The sequence below is a fragment of the Sinocyclocheilus grahami genome, unplaced genomic scaffold (genome assembly GCF_001515645.1).
Source record: "Sinocyclocheilus grahami isolate Dianchi unplaced genomic scaffold, SAMN03320097.WGS_v1.1 scaffold597.1, whole genome shotgun sequence".
In the NCBI taxonomy this organism is placed as follows: domain Eukaryota; kingdom Metazoa; phylum Chordata; class Actinopteri; order Cypriniformes; family Cyprinidae; genus Sinocyclocheilus; species Sinocyclocheilus grahami.
The window spans coordinates 9,910-30,131 of NW_015505776.1; the positions used below are offsets into that span (position 1 = coordinate 9,910).

General features: G+C 36.8%; 1 protein-coding gene across 13 annotated transcripts in view; it reads right to left on the reverse strand.

The window, feature by feature from the left end:
• The window catches only part of LOC107557295 (transcription factor 7-like 2), a 51,564-nt gene that overhangs the window by 7,991 nt on the left and 23,351 nt on the right, over nucleotides 1-20,222 (reverse strand). For 5 of the 13 annotated variants that reach the window (XM_016240663.1, XM_016240661.1, XM_016240669.1 and 2 more), the window contains 7 exons: nucleotides 17,754-17,868; nucleotides 10,907-10,985; nucleotides 7,749-7,835; nucleotides 4,856-4,972; nucleotides 4,374-4,536; nucleotides 4,178-4,285; nucleotides 1,067-1,142 (listed from right to left, as the gene is read on the reverse strand). In XM_016240663.1, coding sequence (XP_016096149.1) covers nucleotides 1,067-1,142; nucleotides 4,178-4,285; nucleotides 4,374-4,536; nucleotides 4,856-4,972; nucleotides 7,749-7,835; nucleotides 10,907-10,985; nucleotides 17,754-17,868 — 745 coding nt within the window. The remainder of the gene's footprint in view (nucleotides 1-1,066; nucleotides 1,143-4,177; nucleotides 4,286-4,373; nucleotides 4,537-4,855; nucleotides 4,973-7,748; nucleotides 7,836-10,906; nucleotides 10,986-17,753; nucleotides 17,869-20,222) is intronic. The other 8 variants (XM_016240673.1, XM_016240662.1, XM_016240670.1 and 5 more) reach the window with 3 other exon arrangements.

Sequence of the window (20,222 nt, forward strand, 5' to 3'; positions counted from 1 at the left end):
GGAATTTGAGGAAAAAAAGTCAGAATTGCGAGATATGAACTCGGAATTCTGAGGGAAAAAAAAGTCAGAACTGCGAGATATAAACTCGGAATTTGAGGAAAAAAGTCAGAATTGCGAGATATGAACTCGGAATTCTGAGGGAAAAAAAAGTCAGAACTGCGAGATATAAACTCGGAATTTGAGGAAAAAGGTCCAGGGAGATATAAACTCGGAATTGTGAGGGGGGAAAAAGTCGCAATTGTCTTTTTTTTTTCATATCCAGTGGTGGAAATGGGCTTTTATACAAAGATTATTGAAGTTATTACTGTTTTACAAAAAAAATATTATTGCAGTCTTTCTAGTTCAAGATTTCACGTTTATTTCAGTGTTGTTTCTTTGTAATTCTTTGTGAAATTTACTAGCAATTTCTGAATGTCATTCATCATACACTGAATGCTGCTGTTGTACAACTGGCAACTAAAGCAAAAGAAAGTGCCATGGTTTAATTACGCGGTCTGTACTCATTTGAACTAGAGTAGTGTGCATCTCTCAATCCCCTCACACCAGCGCTGTTTCAGTATCATTGTTTTATTTTATGGCAGGTTTATTTCAATTAACCAAAACGTTTAAATAGTTTTAGTTAACGATAATAACCCTGGTGCATAAGAAATATATAGAATTAATTTAGTTTACATACAGGTTAATCAAAAGTTGACAGAGCAGTAGATGCAGTCTGAATGAACGGCTTTTCATGAGCAGCATAATCTCATTATGACGGCTGGGATGCAACGGCAGTCTGATGTCAAGACACCAGTGTTCGATAAATAGCTGCATTATTAGCATTTATTAGAAATATACGCTCTTCTGCTGAGTAATATAGTGCACTTGTGTCGCTGTAGGTTGCGTCAAAGGTGTGCGATCATCTGCTCCGAATGTGGCTCATCCAGTCAGAATTCAGTTTCAACGATCAGTTTTATCTTTGATATTTTTGGTTATGAAACAGAAGAATGTTCCTCATGTAATATGTGACTGTGACCTGTATAGAACTCACTCTTAAGCATGTGAAAACACACACACACACATGTACCTGTGCTGGAGTCCTGCTTGTCTCGTTTCCTTCGCTTCTTTTTGCCCTGTGGTGATGAGAGAAGGACGTGATCACGCTGACAGGGAAAAAAAGGCAGAATTGCGAGATATAAACTCGGAATTCTGAGGGAAAAAAAGTCAGAATTGCGAGATATGAACTCGGAATTCTGAGGGAAAAAAAGTCAGAATAGCGAGATATGAACTCGGAATTCTGAGAAAAAAAAAAGTCAGAATTGTGAGATATTCACACAGACACACACACACACACACACACTAATTACACACGTCACTCAGTGTAAACTCCTGAATCTGAGTGAATCTATGATCTCTGCACATGTCTCTATTTTCTTCCACCCCCTGCTTTCCCAAATACACTGTGTGTGTGTGTTTGTGTGTATGTGTGAATGTGTGTGTGTGTGTGTGTGTGAGAGAGAGAGAGTGTGTGTGAGTGTGTGTGCGTGTGTTTGTGTTTGTGTGTGTGTGTGTTTGTGTGTGTGTATGTGTTTTTGTGTGTGTGTGTGTGTGTGTGTTTGTGTTTTTGTGTGTGTGTGCATGTGTGTGTGTATGTGTGTTTGTGTGTGTGTATGTGTGTTTGTGTGTGTGTGTGTGTTTGTGTTTTTGTGTGTGTGTGTGTGTGCGTGTGTGTGTGTGTGTGTGTGTGTGTGTGTGTTTGTGTGTGTGTGTAGTGTGAGAATTGTGACGCCTTAATGAGAAGCTGATGGTGTGTGTGTGTGTGTGTGTGTGTGCGTGTGTGTGTGCGTGCGTGTGTGTGTGTGTGTGTGTTCCCAGCTATGGTGTGTGTGGACAGACACATCCACACAGCAGCGCTGCAGTTAATATCTTTGCGTAGGCTGTGTGTTTCCTGTTTACATGTAGGGAACTACTCTAAATGCAGGTGAAATATCTGTTCACATGTGATGGGTGTCAATCTCTGAGAGAGAGATGTTACTTCCTGAAAATATTCAAATATTGAAGTTACCAAAACAGGAAAAAAGGTAGCTGTGATGAATGAAAATGAATAATTTGGTGCATAAATCTCTGGGATCTTTGGGACGTGTTTTTGTTCAAATAATTATTTATTATTTATAAATGATCAAATTAATTATCAAGTATCAAGATTACAAACCGTTTTATTTTTGGAGTAACATGCACAATAAGACACATGCATAACTGTGTTATTTTTATTTAATAATATTTATATGGTATTATAGTTTTTATTAATGTATTTAATTAGCTTTTATTTTTATACCTTCAGTTTTCATTTTTATGTGTTTCTGTTTTTTTATTACTAATTTATATTATATATTATATTTTAGATTTTTTTTTTTTATTAATTTTTTTCCAGTTATTGCCTCAACTTTAGAAATTAGAAATCTTGTTTTGGCAACTAACTAAAATAAGTTTTAATATTTACATATTTACATCGGTGTTAATCTCTGACAGAGAGATTTATTATTTACATTTTTTTATACATTTGTATATCGCCTAATTAAGTATCAAGTACACAATTTTACATATTTATATATTATGAAAATATATTCTTTGAAAATAATCTTCAACATTCAAATAACTGTTTCCTTCTAAAGAAAATTTTATTAATGCAAAAAAATTTAATAAAAAAGGAATATTGCATTCCATGTGTTCACAAGAACAAAATCGTCACTTTCTGGGAAAACAGCGTGAAGCATCATTAATAAAAATGGGAATTGTTGCAAACATGTTGCTCTTGTTTTCCTACATAATATGACTTTATAACAAACAATAAATGACTATTTTGTATTTTGAGGTGTTGTCACTGTAGTTTATGTGTGTTTTCTTATCTGACACAAAATTATGCACATTTTAAACACATCTCGGTGTTTCCATCCAGCGTTTTTTAAGCAATATCTCAAAATGCACATAAAAACACATGGATGGAAACACAGCTATTGAACTGTAGAGCAGCTCCAGCTCATCTGAGCAGGAATACTCCTATTTAATGCCATATTCAGTGAGTTATATGAGAAGTCGTCAGTGAAATCAGTGAAGAAAACCAGCATAATTTCCTCCTGGTCCATAAATCCCAAGCAATATATTTTTAAAGCATTTATTAATCTTTGTTAATGTTAGTTGATAGAAACACAGTTTGTTCGTGTTAGTTCACAGTGCATTAACTAATGTTAACAGATGCCACATTTGATTTGGAAAATGTGTTGAAATTAACATTAACATTAATAAATGCTGTTAAACTAACTAAAGCTAACAAATTAAACCTTAATGTAAAGTGTTACTGAATTTTTTAAATAAGACAATCCTGTTTTATTCCCCATTGGAATAACATGCACAATAAAACACAATGTTATTTTAATACTATTTATATACTATTACATTTTGAATTTGCTTTATTTTTATACTTTCATTTTAATTTGTTATTTTTTTGTAATTTTGTTATTCTTTTTCTAATTGCTCAATTGTATTTAATTAATTTTTTTATTTCAGTTTTAGATTTTTTATTTATTTTATTTCTAGTTAGTAATTTTTATGCCTCAATTTAAGAAATGTGACCCTGGAGCACAAAACCAGTCGTAAGGGTCAATTTTTTGAAATTGAGATTTATGCATCATATGAAAGCTGAATAAATAATCTTTCCATCTTTCTATTTGAAAATCTGGAATCTGAGGGTGCAAAAAAATCTAAATATTGAGAAAATCATCTTTAAAGTTGTTCAAATGAAGTTCTTAGCAATGCATATTACTAATCAAACATTAAGTTTTGATATATTTACGGTAGGACATTTACATAATATCTTCATGGAACATGATCTTTACTTAATATCCTAATGATTTTTGGCATAAAAGAAAAATCTATAATTCTGATCCACACAATGTATTGTTGGCTATTGCTACAAATATCCCCCAGCGACTTAACACTGCTTTTGTGCTGCAGGGTCACAAATTAGAAATCCTGCTTATGCAACTAACTGAAGCTAATATCACCTAAAATGTATATTTTATTTAATTGCAGATTTATTTCAACTGGACTCTGGATCTGCTCCTCCTTCACGATTATTCCCCACATGTCAGAATGATCCTGATTTTCCTCACTTAGCCTCAGAGTAATGAGAAGCACTTACGTAGTTGTCGCGGGCCGACCAGCTGGGATAAAGCTGCATGTGAAGCTGCCGCTCCTTCCGCGCCAGGTCATAGTACTTGGCCTGTTCCTCGCGGGTCAGAGCGTGCCACTGTTACACACAAACACACACACACGCGCGCGTCAGAAACACTCCCAGACTCTAATCCTGACAGCAGATGAAGCGGATGGGAACGCACCCGTCGGCCCAGGATCTGGTTGATGGCGGCGCTCTCCTTCAGCGTGCACTCAGCGATGACTTTGGCCCGCATCTCTTTCATGTAGAGCATGAACGCGTTCAGCGGCTTCTTGATCACCGGCTTCTTGGGCTCCTTCTCACGCTTCGCCTCTGGATGAGATTTGCTGAGATATATGTGTTGAAGAAGAAAGAGAAAAACACTTTACGACACAAGTAACAATGGATTGTCTCTTTTCAGGAGTGCAAACTCACGAGACCATTACAGATCTCACAGCACCAAACAGTTGCTCTAGAACTTCTAGAGAGGTTGCCTTTTTGGTGTTGTGACCAAAATGTGGTAATTTTAAAAAATGGCACAAACATACAACAAAACAAGATCGGAGTGTGCTTGAATTTCAGAAAACTACCGCGAGGGCTTCAAGAGTTTGCAGGCCTCTTCTGTGCACTGAGAGCTGAAAGCATCAGATCTGCAGGAGAACTTACACATAAATGTTCCTGTCGAACTGGTCGTGCTCCTGTTTGCCGGAGGGAGGCATTATCGCGGGGTGTGGGATGCCTGTAGGGTGCATGCCGGACTGAAGCATCAGAGAATGAGAGAACCTACACACACACATGAACATCACAGTTATTTCAGCCCACACAATGAGATTCTCAAGCTCTATCTGTATTAAAAGGGAACTCACCAACACATCAGAGTAAACACAGGATGCATTAGAAAAGACTTTGCAATGACAGAAAAAAACGTGTTGTTTGAGTTCCCTCTTAATGAAGCGTCAATGCGTGATGTGACCAGCAGCTGGCGCTCTATCTGCACCGCTGAAGCGCCGCAAGCATGTACTGCAACACACACACAACCTCTCCTGCCTGAGGGAAAACAAGCACGCTGTCTGAAGCATTCAATAAAACTCTTCAATCTCATTTCAAAGCTGACTCTACAGCAGCTCTAATATTTGCTCAGCAAACCCTGATGGAAGGACAGCAGAGAGCCGACACACTCGGAGCTCAGGACTCGGTTTCGGATTTGTGCCCTTGACACAAGAAGAATTGAACAAAGATGTGCGCAGTCTGTTGACATCCGAATAAAACCATCTCCACAGCTTGGATTTATTACTGCATGTAAGCATATTAACATGATTTGTTAATCTAATTCAGGTTTTGGGTTACAAAGGAAGGATTTGAGCACAGAGTTGACGTCTGATGGGAAAAGCCACAGCGATTTGGGCTGGCGTCTTTGAGCGGGAGAGGAACCATCGCTTCACTGAATCCACTTTGAGACTGAGCTGAGCTTGAAAAACACAAGAAGAGCGCTCTTCTGATTGTTCAGCGTAACTATTTCCACAGAGAACAACTATTAACCTTCCTGTTGTGTTGTGGGTGTGATGTTTGTGCCAAAATGGGCCCCTATTGGTTTCCATGCAATTTGACAAAAATCAGTATAAAAACCATTACGCCTATGGGATGACCCCACTTTTCACAAAAACAAACCTGTGTGTGTGAGTGTGAGACTGTGTGTGTGTGTGTGTGTGTGTGTGAGACTGTGTGTGAGACTGTGTGTGTGTGTGAGTGAGTGTGTGTGTGTGTGTGTGTGTGTGTGTGTGTGTGAGTGAGTGTGTGTGTGTGTGTGTGTGTGTGTGTGTGTGTGTGTGTGTGTGTGTGTGTGTGTGTGAACAGCAGTTCAAAAGTTTGGGATCAGTAGGATTTTTAATTTTTTTTAAACAAGTCTCTTCTGCTCATCAAGGCTGCATTTATTTGATTAAAATACAGAAAAATGATAAATAAAAATGTAATGTATTTCTGTGATGCGCAGCTGTATTTTCAGCATCATTACTCCAGTCTTCAGTGTCACATGATCTTCAGAAATCAGTATAATATGCTGATTTATTATCCATGTTGTGCTGCTTAATATTTGTTTGGAAACTGTGAAACTTTTTTCAGGATTCAAATATTCAAATATTTATTAAAACAGCATTTATTCAAAATATAAATCTTTTGGTACAATATACACTACCGTTCAAAAGTTTGGGGTCAGTAAATTAATACTTTTATTCAGTATGTATTAAATTGATACAAAGCAATAGTAAAGACTTAAATATTTCTATTTTGAATAAATGTTTTTTTAAAAAACTATTTTAAAGTATATTAAAATAGACAACCATTATTTTAAACGGTAATAATATTTCACAATATTCCTGTTGTTTTTTTATCTCTGTATTTCTGATCAAATAAATGCAGCCTCGTTGAGCATAATTTTTTTTATTTATATGCATTTAAAAACACTGAGGTGCGGCTCAGTGTCACCGCAAGTGTAAATAGTATCCAAAATTGAATAGAGCCTTTGTCTTTTTTATGTCTGGTTCTCAAACCCTTGTGATGGTAAAATGGGTTTCTCACATTTATTTTCAGTGCTGTAACAGACTAGTAACTGAGATTAAAAAAAAAACACTTTCACAATAGAAACTTCAAATAGATGAAGAAACAGTGAATCTTCCCAGATGATTGCAATTTCAAGTAAACATCGAGTCTCGGAGTCCGGTTCATATTTAGTCTTTGAGAAGCTACAATAAAGGTTTTCTGTGTTTTTACCTGAACGTTTGCTGTTATTGAAAATCTGTCAAAGTGCATGAAAACCAAAAGGGGGCCGATCTGACCCCCAACACAATCAGTCACCAAAATGTGTCCAGGTCTTTGCAAAACACACCTATGGGTCGAAACTTTGCATGCACAATCACGACTCTAAATAAGAAAGAAATTCAAGAAGAAATAAGCTTATCAAATTGACCCATAACACCCCATATTCCTTAGTATACATACCACCACTAGATCTTCAAAAGTAAGGACGCCATTTAATGTGTATTTGCACGCTAGCTGTGCCAGCATTCACAGTACAGCATGATCTCTCGTAACCTTAATTAAAGGAACGTTCCGGGTTCATTCAACTCAAGCTCTGCTGAAAGCATGTGCTTCAACTCTCAGTTGAAAAACGGGGGGAAAAATGCATTTCCATAAGGCATGTTCACACAAATAATGACAGCTAGAACAACCAACATCACAATAACATTCTGTTTATTACAAGCGCGCTGCAGTTCTGTCGTCTGAAACTTTAAATGCTCAAGCTCTTTAAAGCAGGATGGATTCTGATCGGACTCGAGTCATAACTATGTAAAACTACTAGTAATGCACTGCTAGTGTTATTCAATGCTGAATAAAGGGCGAATCAGAGTTGAAGCCGGAACGTTCCTTTAAGCGTGGCTCAGTTTAGCTGTAGTTCGGGCCTTTAACAGGCGGTTCGGTGGTTCTGAGCTCAGCGGCGACACACATACGGCTGAAGCGTCGCGATGCGGTCAGCGGGAAGCACAGGTGAGGGCTGGTACTGTACCTGGGGAAGGAGGAGCTGCTCTGGAGGCTGGAGGAGAAGGACTGTCTGAAGCTGCAGGAGGGCAGAGGATAGACAGGCTGATTGGGCCTGTGGGTCGGGGGACAGAGTTAGAGCCTCCGGCGGGTTCACCAGGAAGATTTCCTGAAGGCTGCACTGCTTTACCAACTCTGAATGCGTTTGGGACGGGACTAACTGTCTGTCTGACCAACGGAGGAACTTTTTATGAAATGTTTTTAATACGACGGAAACTGTATTTAACGTGATCACAGTTTAATAAAAACATTGTACATTAGGCCTATTAATTGAAATGATTTCATTTCCAGGGTTATTCAAACAACGAATAAACTATATAGAGAACGAACACAACGGAGCTTTTTGAAACTCCGAATCAGTTAAACCATCGCGTCGCAAAATGATTCACTGTTTCGAAGCGCTCCAAATGATCGAAATGATCCCGCGCTCCAATCGGATCGCGTATTACGGATCGCGTATTCTGGTCTGCCTCAGTGTTCGTCAACGTCAAAATGTTCCAGCTGACCAATCAAATCAAAGAAGGCGGAGCTTTACTGTTCACAGTTACCGAGCGTGAATTTTTAACAATGAAAGCATGCGAGGTAAGATGTAAGTAGCTAAACATTTAATATTCAAATGTTTTATGATCGATGTTAAACGAACTGTTAATATCCAACGATGTTAAAAACAATATAGGCTGAACCATTTACCGTATTGACCCGAATATAAGACGATGTTTTTTTTCTTGGAAATACATCTGAAAAAACGCGGTCGTCTTATATTCAGGCTCTAGACTTTGACATGTCAATAATACACCCACAACAATAGGTGGCGCCAAATACGCATAAAACGAGTGTGCCATGAAATACGTAATGTAATGCGTGTTGTAAAGATCGCGAGTGAAAACAAAAGAGAAAGAAAAGCTTACAGCTGCATGAGTCGTGACGGTCACGTTAGCCTGATGGGACCAAACTCTTTGTGATTTTAAAACGTAAGACAGTACCCAGATTTGAAGACTACAGTAAGATTTAACTTCTACTGTTAATAAGATTGTGGTAGGCTACTATTAGACGGATAGCCTAAATGTCCTAATTCAGATGGGCTACCCGTTTTTATGTTATATCAAAAAGTGTATATATTTTTTAAATGTGATTGTTGGTACATTTTACCAGTTTTTACCATACCTTCAAAACAAAAATTAAAATAGGAAAATATGCAATATGAAAATAATTGAAGACAAAATGTGTTTTACTGAGAAAAAACAAGATTTGTTTTTTTAAAAAGCCTTTTCCCAAAAAGTACATCTGGGAAAAGGGGGGTCGTCTTATATTCGGGCCAATACGGTACATACAAAATAGAGTGAATGTGTGCATATTTTGAAATAATATTATTTGCACAGTTCAAATCTCATACTTGTTCATTTACTATTTTTTTATTATTATTCCCCCTTAAATCCTTTATTGAATTCCTCTAAATAAAAAGACCATTACAACCCTCCCTTTAAAAAGCCTAATTCTAAGAATCTCACATACGACACTTTTCATTTTCACACTAGCGTCCAGTTTCATCTCTTCTTCTGATTCGTCACTTTACAGCAGTGCATTTTTCATGTTTCTCGACCCAAATGTAGCATGATGCCAGCAACACCAACACACGGGTTCAATCCTCAGATCCACACACATACGGAGCCAATACATATATCCTCCAGCACACTGTGTATGATGAAAACATCTGTCAGATCAATCTGACACTCAAACAACATCAGCTGAATGTCTCTGAACTTACATCCAGATTCTCCAAATCAGCTCGCCACTGTACCAGAGAGATTCATATCAGCTCTAAACAATGTAATAACTGCACATCATGTCAAATAATAAGTAATAATAAATAAAATGTTCAAAATTTAATATTTAAAAAAAGTTACACTGCGGGAAATGTATTACGAGTGCAGCAAAAACAGTCAAATTTAATAAAAATTTCAATTTTTTCAATCTTGTCTTAAACTACTTACTAAACAGTTAAATCTTAAAATACAAAATCGGTAACTTTAAAAACCAATAGTAAATAAATAAACTAAAACGGGAATACTAAGTGGCACAAATTGATGTCACAGGTCATAAAATCACAGAGCAAATTACATTGAGAGAGAATTAATATATTGTAAACATTGTTTAATTTATACAGTATATTATGTGCTGCTATATCATTATGAACTATGAATATATTATACACTATTGTATTGTGGGAAATTACAATATGAGCTCAAGACTGGAGAAGATGATTGCATTTTGATCATTAAATTATATTATATAATTATATAAAATATTCCAATCCATTATATTAAATAATATCATTTATTACATTATGTGTAGTCATTACATTACGCTTTTTTATTGCGTTCCAGTACGTTTCTACACATCTAAACGTACAGTGGCCCAAAAAAGTATTTGGCTGCTTCACATTTAAAGTCTCAAACAGAGGAATGAGTGTCATTCTTCACATCAAGGGTCTGTATCTGCATCTGCATGCCAAATATGACATTTTCACTCACATTCACATCATTTGCCATTCATAACAAAAGATATGGGAACGTTTTCTCCTCCCTTTTATAAGCTGATAAGTCTGTGTTCGTATTGCATCCCCCACCCTCAAACCTCAAAACAACCCAATAGCTGGGTTTGTCCCTTTTTAACCCAGCCCTATATAACCCGTTTCACTGTACACATCGTCCCTTGCCAATTTGGTAGACATCGCCCAACCCTAAGCGATGAATGATGAATGATATGCGAGCTGACATTATCGATTCAAAACAAACAAAAACACGTCTTGAGAGTCCAAAAGCATTGACTGCGTGATGAAGCCTATTAGAATGCACCCTATAATTCAAGTATGAAAGCAACAAAATATCTCTGGATGGCTTTTGTGTTTTATATTTATAAGATATGATGCAGTTACACATGCATCAGTGCTGTTTTCCTGAATATCAGCACGTGAGCGTGATTGTAAATGTTGTATTGATTTTATACAACAGTTCAACAAATAAAATGTTAATATGGCGTGAGTGATATTTTAGACCCAATATTGTCAAAATAGTTCCAAACCAAGCTGAAGGGTCTGTAGATGTGAGGCGTGTGGCTCAGTCTTACCAGTTCATGGACGGGGGGATCTGGCCTTGAGGCAGCTGGTAGAAACCGGAGATTTCCTGCGACTGATGCCTGTGAACTCCTGTAAGACAGCGAGAGGAGGACAGCTGTTATTAACACGCTGGGAACCTACCATTACACCAGCCTTGTCTCAAAGAACAAACGCCTCGAACCCCAGCCAGACGGCCAGAGAGAAAGAGATGAGTGTCTTTTCCTGCAGTTACTGTTCATGAGTGTGATGCTTCACACGGAGCCCGCAAGAGAAATTATGAAGAAATGAGAAATGTGTGTGTGTATGTGTAGCATTGGAGTTCAATGACTATATATATATATCTTAGTTTGAAATCACTAAGATTTTTACTGTTTTTTAAAGAAGTCTCTTCTGTTCATCATGCTGCATTTATTTGATTAAAATACAGAAAATAAACTGTAATATTGTCAATATATTATTGCAATTTAAAATAACGGTTTTATATTTTAATATACTTTAAAATATAATTTATTCCTGTGACCAAAGCTGTATTTTCAGCATCATTCCTCCAGTCTTCAGTGTCACATGATCTTCAGAAATCAGTATAATATGCTGCTTTATTTACAGTTGTGCTGCTTAATATTTGTTTGGAAACTGTGATATGTTTTTTTTTTTTAGGATTCTTTAACGAATAAAAAGTTAAAATGCACAGCAATTATTTAAAATAGAACTATATTTATTTTGTTCTATTTTAATATTTAATAAATATGAATAATTCGTTTTTAAATGATAGAACAAAATTACTTTTTTACAGCCTAATGAAAATAATGTAATTATGTTTTTTTCTAAATACATTTTTAATGGTTTAATTAATTTCATTTAATAATTAAAAAGCATGTCTAATCAATTGATTTAAAAAAAACTTTAATAACAATTTAATAAATTATTATTATTATTTACAAAAATAGGGCCAGATGAAATGTTGTATTTATTTATTTATTTATTTTTAGAAATTCTGTTGTCTTTTAATTTAATGATTTAATACACATTTATTATCAAAAACAGTGGTAATCAAATACATGGACAAAAACATTAACAATTTGAAAATGCAACAATTCCTTGGATTTTAGCATTTATATTTAGGTTTACTGTTTAAATTAAAACATGGAAGAAAAAGTGTGTGTTATTCCTTAAATCTTTAATTATTATATTATCATTTTTTAATTTGAGCAGCGCAGTCTACTGTACAATAGTAATGCATTTCTGTCATAATTTCTTTGACTTTTATTTTGGCGTGTTGTTGTAAAGAGCTTTGAGTTTCAGTGATGGTAGTTTTTCTCAAATGAATTGGTGAACTGCTGATAAAGTGAGTCTCAGAGCAGCTCTGGAGATGAAGTTCATGTGCTCACGTCCTCATATATCGAGTCGCAGATGAGAAATCCTGTCCCATTCTGCACTATACTGTAAATGTCATGTTTATGACCTACTCTTGGGTGATTTTAGTTACACAACACCGTACAGTAAAGAGCCTTGAGAAGCAGCACAGATCTCTCGAAGGCTGTTCTTTCATATCTTCAGTACACTTTCAGTTATGATTAATTCAAGCATCAACAGATGTTTCTCCAAAAATGCCTTATTAGATATGGAAATGACACTTAGATGAGTCAGTAGCTGTCATACAGTAGGAGTGCAGAGCTGGAGAGCCGCTCATATTGAGATCTCTGACCTTTAATTGGCATTTTGGCAAATCTGAGCACACTTTGAGACACTGTTGAGAAGTCTTCTGAAACTCTAGAGGAGACGCAGACCAGATTACAGAGGTCAGGACTGGATTTCATCTTAATGCCGTCTAGGTTTTCTTCATTTTTGAGAGTAAATATGATTTTATAATTGTGAGAACAACAAAGCAGCAGCGTCACTGTGCTTTTCTGCAGGAAGTAATTTGTCCGCAGCACCCCACAGTTAAGAGCGACCCCAAGCAACCTGTGTTTGCTGAAGAATGCTGCATGATGACTATAATTTGCATTTGCTCTGGGCCTGTTTGTGAAGCGAACCCTCAATAAATCTGCCGTGCTGGAATGTGACTGAGTCGATCGGCTTTACCTGAGAACCTGCAGCTCACGTTTCACTACAAAGCCTCAAGACAAAAGCCGGAGACTGTTAAAGTCAGCATCTCTTAACTAAACGCATGCTATAGATCTTTTTGCGAACGATTCGATGTCTGCGTTTTTCACATCATAATTTTTAAAACGACAGACCTCTTACGGAAGATTAGTGTAATTAAAATGTAATTTAATGATTTACTTTATATGCTAAGCAAATTAACCATGAATAATTGTACATATGGAGATTGATTATTGTAGCAGATGATTTGAACACTGTATAGACATACAGTATTTCTTTTTTATTTGCATATCATTTAACTTTTATATAATTCTGTAAATACTCCATATGTTAAATGAATGGGAAATGTGTGCTAAAATTATTTATTTTTTTAAACGTGTGTGCAGCAGTTACAGTACTGGAAACATTACGATTTTTTTATATTTTTATTAAATTATATATATATTTTTTTTGCTCACCAAGGCTGCATTTATGTGCACAAAAATACAGTAAAGACATTAATATTGTGAAAATATATATATGTGACCCTGGACCACAAAACCAGTCATAAGGGTCAATTTTTTGAAATTCCACCATCTGAAAGCTGAATTAATAAGCTTTCCATTGATGTATGTGTTTGTTAGGATCGGACAATATTTGGCTGAGATACAACTATTTTAAAGGTCCCATGGCATGAAAATGTCACTTTATGAGGTTTTTTAACATTAATATGAGTTCTCCTAGCCTGCCTATGGTCCCCCAGTGGCTAGAAATGGCGATAGGTGTAAACCGAGCCCTGGGTATACTGCTTCGCCTTTGAGAAAATGAAAGCTCAGATGGCCCAATCTGGAATCTTCCCTTTATGTCGTCATACGGGGAAAGGTTACCTCCCCTTTCTCTGCTTTGCCCGCCCAGAGAATTTGGCCCGCCTATGAGAAAACGAGCTACTACCGTGCGAGGCGAGTGCAATATTTTTTTTTCCTCGAGAGATCATGGCTTGCAAACGAGCGAAATTTACAAAATATCTTCATGGAGCATGATCTTTACTTAATATCCTAATGATTTTTGGCATAAAAGAGAAATGTATAATTTTGAGACATACAATGTATTGTTGGCTATTGCTACAGATATCCCCCAGAGACTCAACACTGCTTTTGTGCTGCAGGGACACATATATATAATTTTAAATAAATGTTTTCTATGTGAATGTATATTTCTGTGATCAAAGCTGAATTTTCAATATGTCACATGATCTTCAGAAATCATTCTAATCTGCTGATTTGCAGCTCAATTATAATTGGTGCTCAGTTATTAATCAGTGTAATTATTATTATCAATGTTAAAAACAGTTTTAATATTTTGTGTGAAACATTTTCTGAAGACTGGAGTAATGATGCAGAAGATATTTACAATATATTCAAACAGAAAACAGTAATAATATTTCAGACTTCATTTACGAATCATAATGTTTCCAAACTGTCTACAAATACAGTATATGAATTTCTTTCCAACCCCAGTTATTGGTTATGACTGCAAGTTAACATTTCTTATAATAACTCATTTTCAAAATGCCGTCAAAACATTCCCAGTGTACAAAATGAGCAATTCTTGATGGAAAACATGAACGGCAAATGGGCTGCCTTTAAAAGGTGTCCTTCAATATAAGCCGTGAAAGTGAAACCGATCAAACCCATGCCTGAGATGACTGGACCGCAAGCGCAGAGAAAACACCATCAGGATATCAAACCAAGTACAGTAAAACATAAACCCTTCACATACATTAAGCGTCAGAGGTTCAAACGTTCAGTGTTTGTGCCTCCACCATGTACTTTACCTGGATGTACAGCCGTGACACATTTCAGACCCGCGTCGGGTCACGGCGGTTGAGTCTGGCACAGTTCACTGATTTACACACACTATGAAGTGAGCTGACATGAGGACAGGTGTCTGACCTGATCGAGCTACAGCTAATGGGAAATATGCAGGCATCTGTCGTTTCTACTCCATTTACTTCATCAACAATCAATTTCAAAGCAATGCACTCATTACTGTAGTAAGGATGGGTCATAATAACACTTGGCTAGACGACTAGTCATCCAACAAACATGGTCACTTTTGAGCATCATATTTGATACAACAGGCTTTTATGGCTCATATAGTATTTTATTCAGAGACTCAAACTGATATGCAACTTGGTGCAGATGCTGATCTTTAAATGGTTAAAAAGTGATGCAATTCTGATGCTTGTATGGCGGACACTTACATAAAATGATATAATTATCAGCCGTCACTCTATATCTCCTTTGTAAGATGATATTTAATGCTTAGTTTGATGATCAAAACATATAATGCAATGCAATCCAATGATGATTGAGAGATGAACAAATAAACGCTCCTCAAAAGCCTGATGGTCAGATTTGAGACTCACTGATTTTTCTAAAAAATGATGTCTGGATGAGTAAGTTTGCTTCAATACGTGTTCGTCTTGAAATATTACTAACAATGTCAAAGCTAATTTAAAAAAAAAAAATGCTCATGATGCACAAGCTGAAGGTGGATGTTTGTGCAATTACACTAAAAGGCCTTAGAAATTATTGATCACTTTTCAGATCATTTAGAGGCTTTATAAAGTTGTGTAACAAACATGACATGAAATACACTGTGGTCTAAGTATAGCATATTAATTGTAGGCTGTTTACAGTTGCTGAGTTAAAGGAATCATTCATCCACAACTGAACACTGAACACTCACAAAATGCAAAAGAAGATACTTCTGAGGGGCTTTAAGGAGCTCTTACTGTATAATAACAGCTCATATTAAGCACAGCTGTCGAGACAAAAAAAAGGTAAAAAAACAGCATAAAAGTAGGCGGCGGCGGGTTTGAGCTTCAGCGGAGGGGAAGATTATCAGTGAACAGTGACTGAGATGCAGGTCTGTTCCTCACACAAAGCATCTTAAGATTTCAAAAGAATATGGTGCAGACCTTTATAATTAGGGCTGTTTAATGTGTTCATCTGGCGTGATTAATACTGGAAAAAATACCGCCCACATCTGTACGTCATCGTACATTGATGCAGATGCTGCAGGACGACTGACTGCGTGATAAAGCCAGTGAGAATGCGGTTATATGCCCTAAAATACAAGAAATGATGGCAAAAATGCCCCTCTTATATTTAAATGACATGATATGGTTTAGTGCTCTCATTTCCTGAACATCTGCACAATTTTAAATGTGATATTGAATTAATACAATAGTTCAATAAACATATTGCTTGAGACAGTATTGTCTGTGTTGTCTGTTTTTGCTCAGCTTCACAAACAAAAAATTGTTCCAATCAAAGCCACAGCAGAACGGTTTTGTGTCTCAACACACAACACAGCGGTGATTCAGTAATGAATGAATCCTTGTTTTTGATTGAATCAAGTGAGCCAATGATTCAGTGACTCATTCACAATGACACTCACTTGCCTCATTCTTGAATGAATCAGCCGTTTGAACGAATTGAGTGAGTCAACGATTCAGTGACTCATTCACAATGACACTCACTTGCCTCATTCTTGAATGAATCAGCCGTTTGAACGAATTGAGTGAGTCAACGATTCAGTGACTCATTCACAATGACACTCACTTGCCTCATTCTTGAATGAATCAGCCGTTTGAACGAATCAAGTGAGTCAATGATTCAGTGACTCATTCATAAAGACAGAGGCTGTGTCCGAAATTGCATATTTTCATGATTTTGAACAAGTATTTACTTTGAAACTGCTAAAAAAGTACGTTCTATATAGTATGAATGTGTGTAGTATGGATGTAATCTGGACGAACTACATTCGCCATGTTGTCATTATCACGTGACCTACCAGCTTCAGTCGCTTCCCTGCACTGCCTACTCTTTTATGAGCACTGTGAATTCGGACATACTTTTTTTGTCACATACTGTTTTTCGCCTGCTATATAGTAGGGAAGTATGCAATTTCGAATGCAGCCAGTCACTTGTTTCATTCTTGAAAGGGTAAAGGTAAGTGATTTGGTTCAAAAACATTTTTTTCTCTTCACATCCCCATATTCACTAAGTTAACTGGTCTAGATGTATTTATATCGTCTGTGGAAGAACCATAAAATGTTTGTCCAATCATATTCCTCAGTCCGAGGACTACGATAGGCTGTCCTACCTGCCTGTTATGTGCTTTGTACTGTAATTTTTCTCACTGGTGAATGAGATATGAGGAAATTTGACAGCGAAGCATTCAATCCAAAATGTGTTTTGGAGGAGGCGTGGCTTTGAAGAGTGATTTGCAGGGAGGGTGGGATCTTATGCTTTTAAAGCTAGCTTGCTATCGCTAGCCTCTCTGAAATCATCTGCTCTACCTTTAACACTTTTCTCATTAAAATGACTTTAAATAATGACGCTTTTGTGGGTTAATTTGATTAATGAATCGGCACATCATGTACATTTTTAATTGCTCGACAGCCATATTTATAATGGCATTTTTGCAGTTTTCTTCTCGACCTTTTTGGAGCTAGACGGATGTGCTCACTATGAACCGTATTGCAATGTTTGTTTTTTGTTTGTGTGTGTGTGTGTGTGTGTGTGTTCCACTGACAAACTGCAGCTCACTGGTTTGGAAGGACATCATGACAAAATAACAACACTGGTGTGTGTGTGTGTGTGTGTGTGTGTGTGTGTGTGTGTGTGTATTAGCTATTTTACTGCTGCGAATGCAGCTCATCCGGTGGGATTCTAGAGCAAAACCATGAGTTTGATCATGTGTTACCTGGTTTCTGGCTGACGTCTGTGGGAATGTGTGGAGCACTGGGGTTGAAGTGATCGTAGGGCAGCAGCGGCGTCAGAGGATGCATCCCCTGCTGGACCACCGACACTTTGTTGGACTGCAAGAAACACACACACACAATAAGATGTTGGTCAGTTGGATGCTTGAAAGGCGGCGTGCGAGCGTGTCAGATGCTGAATACATTTGCTGAAGGAATCAATGGGAAGGAGCCATTTGATCGATACGGCTTTGATGATCAAGGCCAGCAGCACAAGAGCTTGTTTGCTTTCATCTCTGTGTTTACAAATGGCCTTCAATAACTCATGTGAAATCCAGTTTGCTAATGCTAACAGCATGTTGTTTGACACGATGTGTCATGGCGGTCGCATGGCTGGAAGTAGCTGCATTTCTTCTGACTGAGTGCGTGCACATGTGAGAGAGACTTTCAGATGGCGTTTCCTACAGAATTTGACAGATTTGCCACGTGTGGCCACATTTATGTGAAAAGTCCATTTTCTTCCTTCTGTATAATGGGTGCTCACCATTAAACACCTGCAATCAAACCCAAGGATTAAAGCCACAAAGATAAATAATCTGGTTTATTTCAGACTATGTCATATTCTGTCATTTAAATACTCAATACCAATAGCATTTTCTATGGCCAGTTTGCGTAATGTTCAATCTGTTTTCAATCTATGAAATAAAACTGATACGTCATGCACTTTTTAGTCATACAAATAATCAACTATCTACTTTTTAGTGCATTTTTTTAAGTAACAGCTTCAAATAGTGATGCACCGAAATTAATTTTTACCAAAACTGAAATTGCATTTTTAATTTAGATTGCTAAACTGCTTTAAAACTGAAGCTGAATATAACATGTGTGTGTTCTATCTTTCACTTGGATGCTATAAGTTGCACTGAGTTAATACAGCTGGATAAAACAAAAACCGTGTCCGTCTTCATTTCAGGCTGCAAAGCAACAAAATTTGATTATTTAATTTATTCATTAAAATTTTATTTAATAAAAAAACTGACTTGTACAAACTTTTAATGACGTTTTTTAATGATATAATTGTTCGTGCTCCGATTCATTGTTGTAATATAAAAACTTAAACTGTGGCTGTAATAAAAAAAATAATTAAAAAAAACGGATATCGCCAACAGGCTAAATAAATGTATAATGATAATATAAATATAGTGCACATACATTGCAAAATGCTCCTCTCTGGAGTTATTCATTTCTAGTTGATTAGCAAGTTTATGGACACTGAATGCCTTTTTTGACATGACATTATTGTTTATAAGCTGGTTAAAAAACAATGATTGGGTGATTACATGAGACGTGATACTAAGCTGTACTGTTTATTTCAACATAAGCATAAATCTCACTGCGATTATTGGACAAATAATGTTTAGAGATGTTTTGTTCACACATCAACAGAAAACAGGACAGACTAATATAGACTATTTAGGAATCTATAGTTTCATCAAAATAAAGATCAATTAAAGGGACGGTTGACCCAAAAATGAAAACCGTCATCATTTACTCACTCTCAAGTTGTTTCAAACCTGTATGAGGAGTCAATGGCTACCAGCAACCGTTTGGTTACCAACATTCTTCAAAATATCTTCTTTTGTGTTCAAAAGACAAAAGAAACGACATGTTTGGAACAACGCGAGGGTCAATAAATGATGACAATTTTCATTTCTGGGTCAACTATGCCTTTAAAACCCAGAAATCAGTACTGTTCATCCAGCACTAGCGTCACACAGCTGACATGTTTACCTGCTGTAGTTTATCCACGAAACGCTCCATTAGAGAAGCACTAATTAAGCATCACAGTTTCAGTCAATTCATCTGAGTTTTTGGTGCATCACCACATTAGAGGATGCCATTCCACCCGACATCTGCATGAAGACATGATGAAGGTGAGTTACACAAGTCTTCACAAGCATCTCTTTTACTCATTCTTTTAGATACTGGACACATGAATGAAGGATTTTGTTTTTTTTTCATCCCCAAACTGTGCTCGACTGTGCTTCAGATTACTGTAACTGAGAAAAACTCCATTTCCTGACTGAGTGAAAGTGAGATAAGCAAAATTTCCACAGTGGTCTTTAAAGGCTGTGTATCTATTCCTGTTGTCTTGAGGGTAGACGTGCGTGCGTTTATTAGAATCGAGGTCAATTTCATTTCGTTGCTTCTTAACAAGACGTTATTGTGATGCTGCTGGAGCTACGTTACGTCTCCCTCTGGCACCGCGCCACAATCTGGAAATAATTCGGCCAGGTCTGTGAGATGGGGAAAATGAGTGCCACTTAGTTGGAGGTTTGAGGAACTTCAAAAGAGACGCAGACATAACAACAGAGGCACGTTTAAACACACTCAACCCCCAAACGCATGTGTCCGTCTACCGACAAGCACTGATGAAGAGACCGCCCTAACTGCTCATGCATACTGCTATTTGC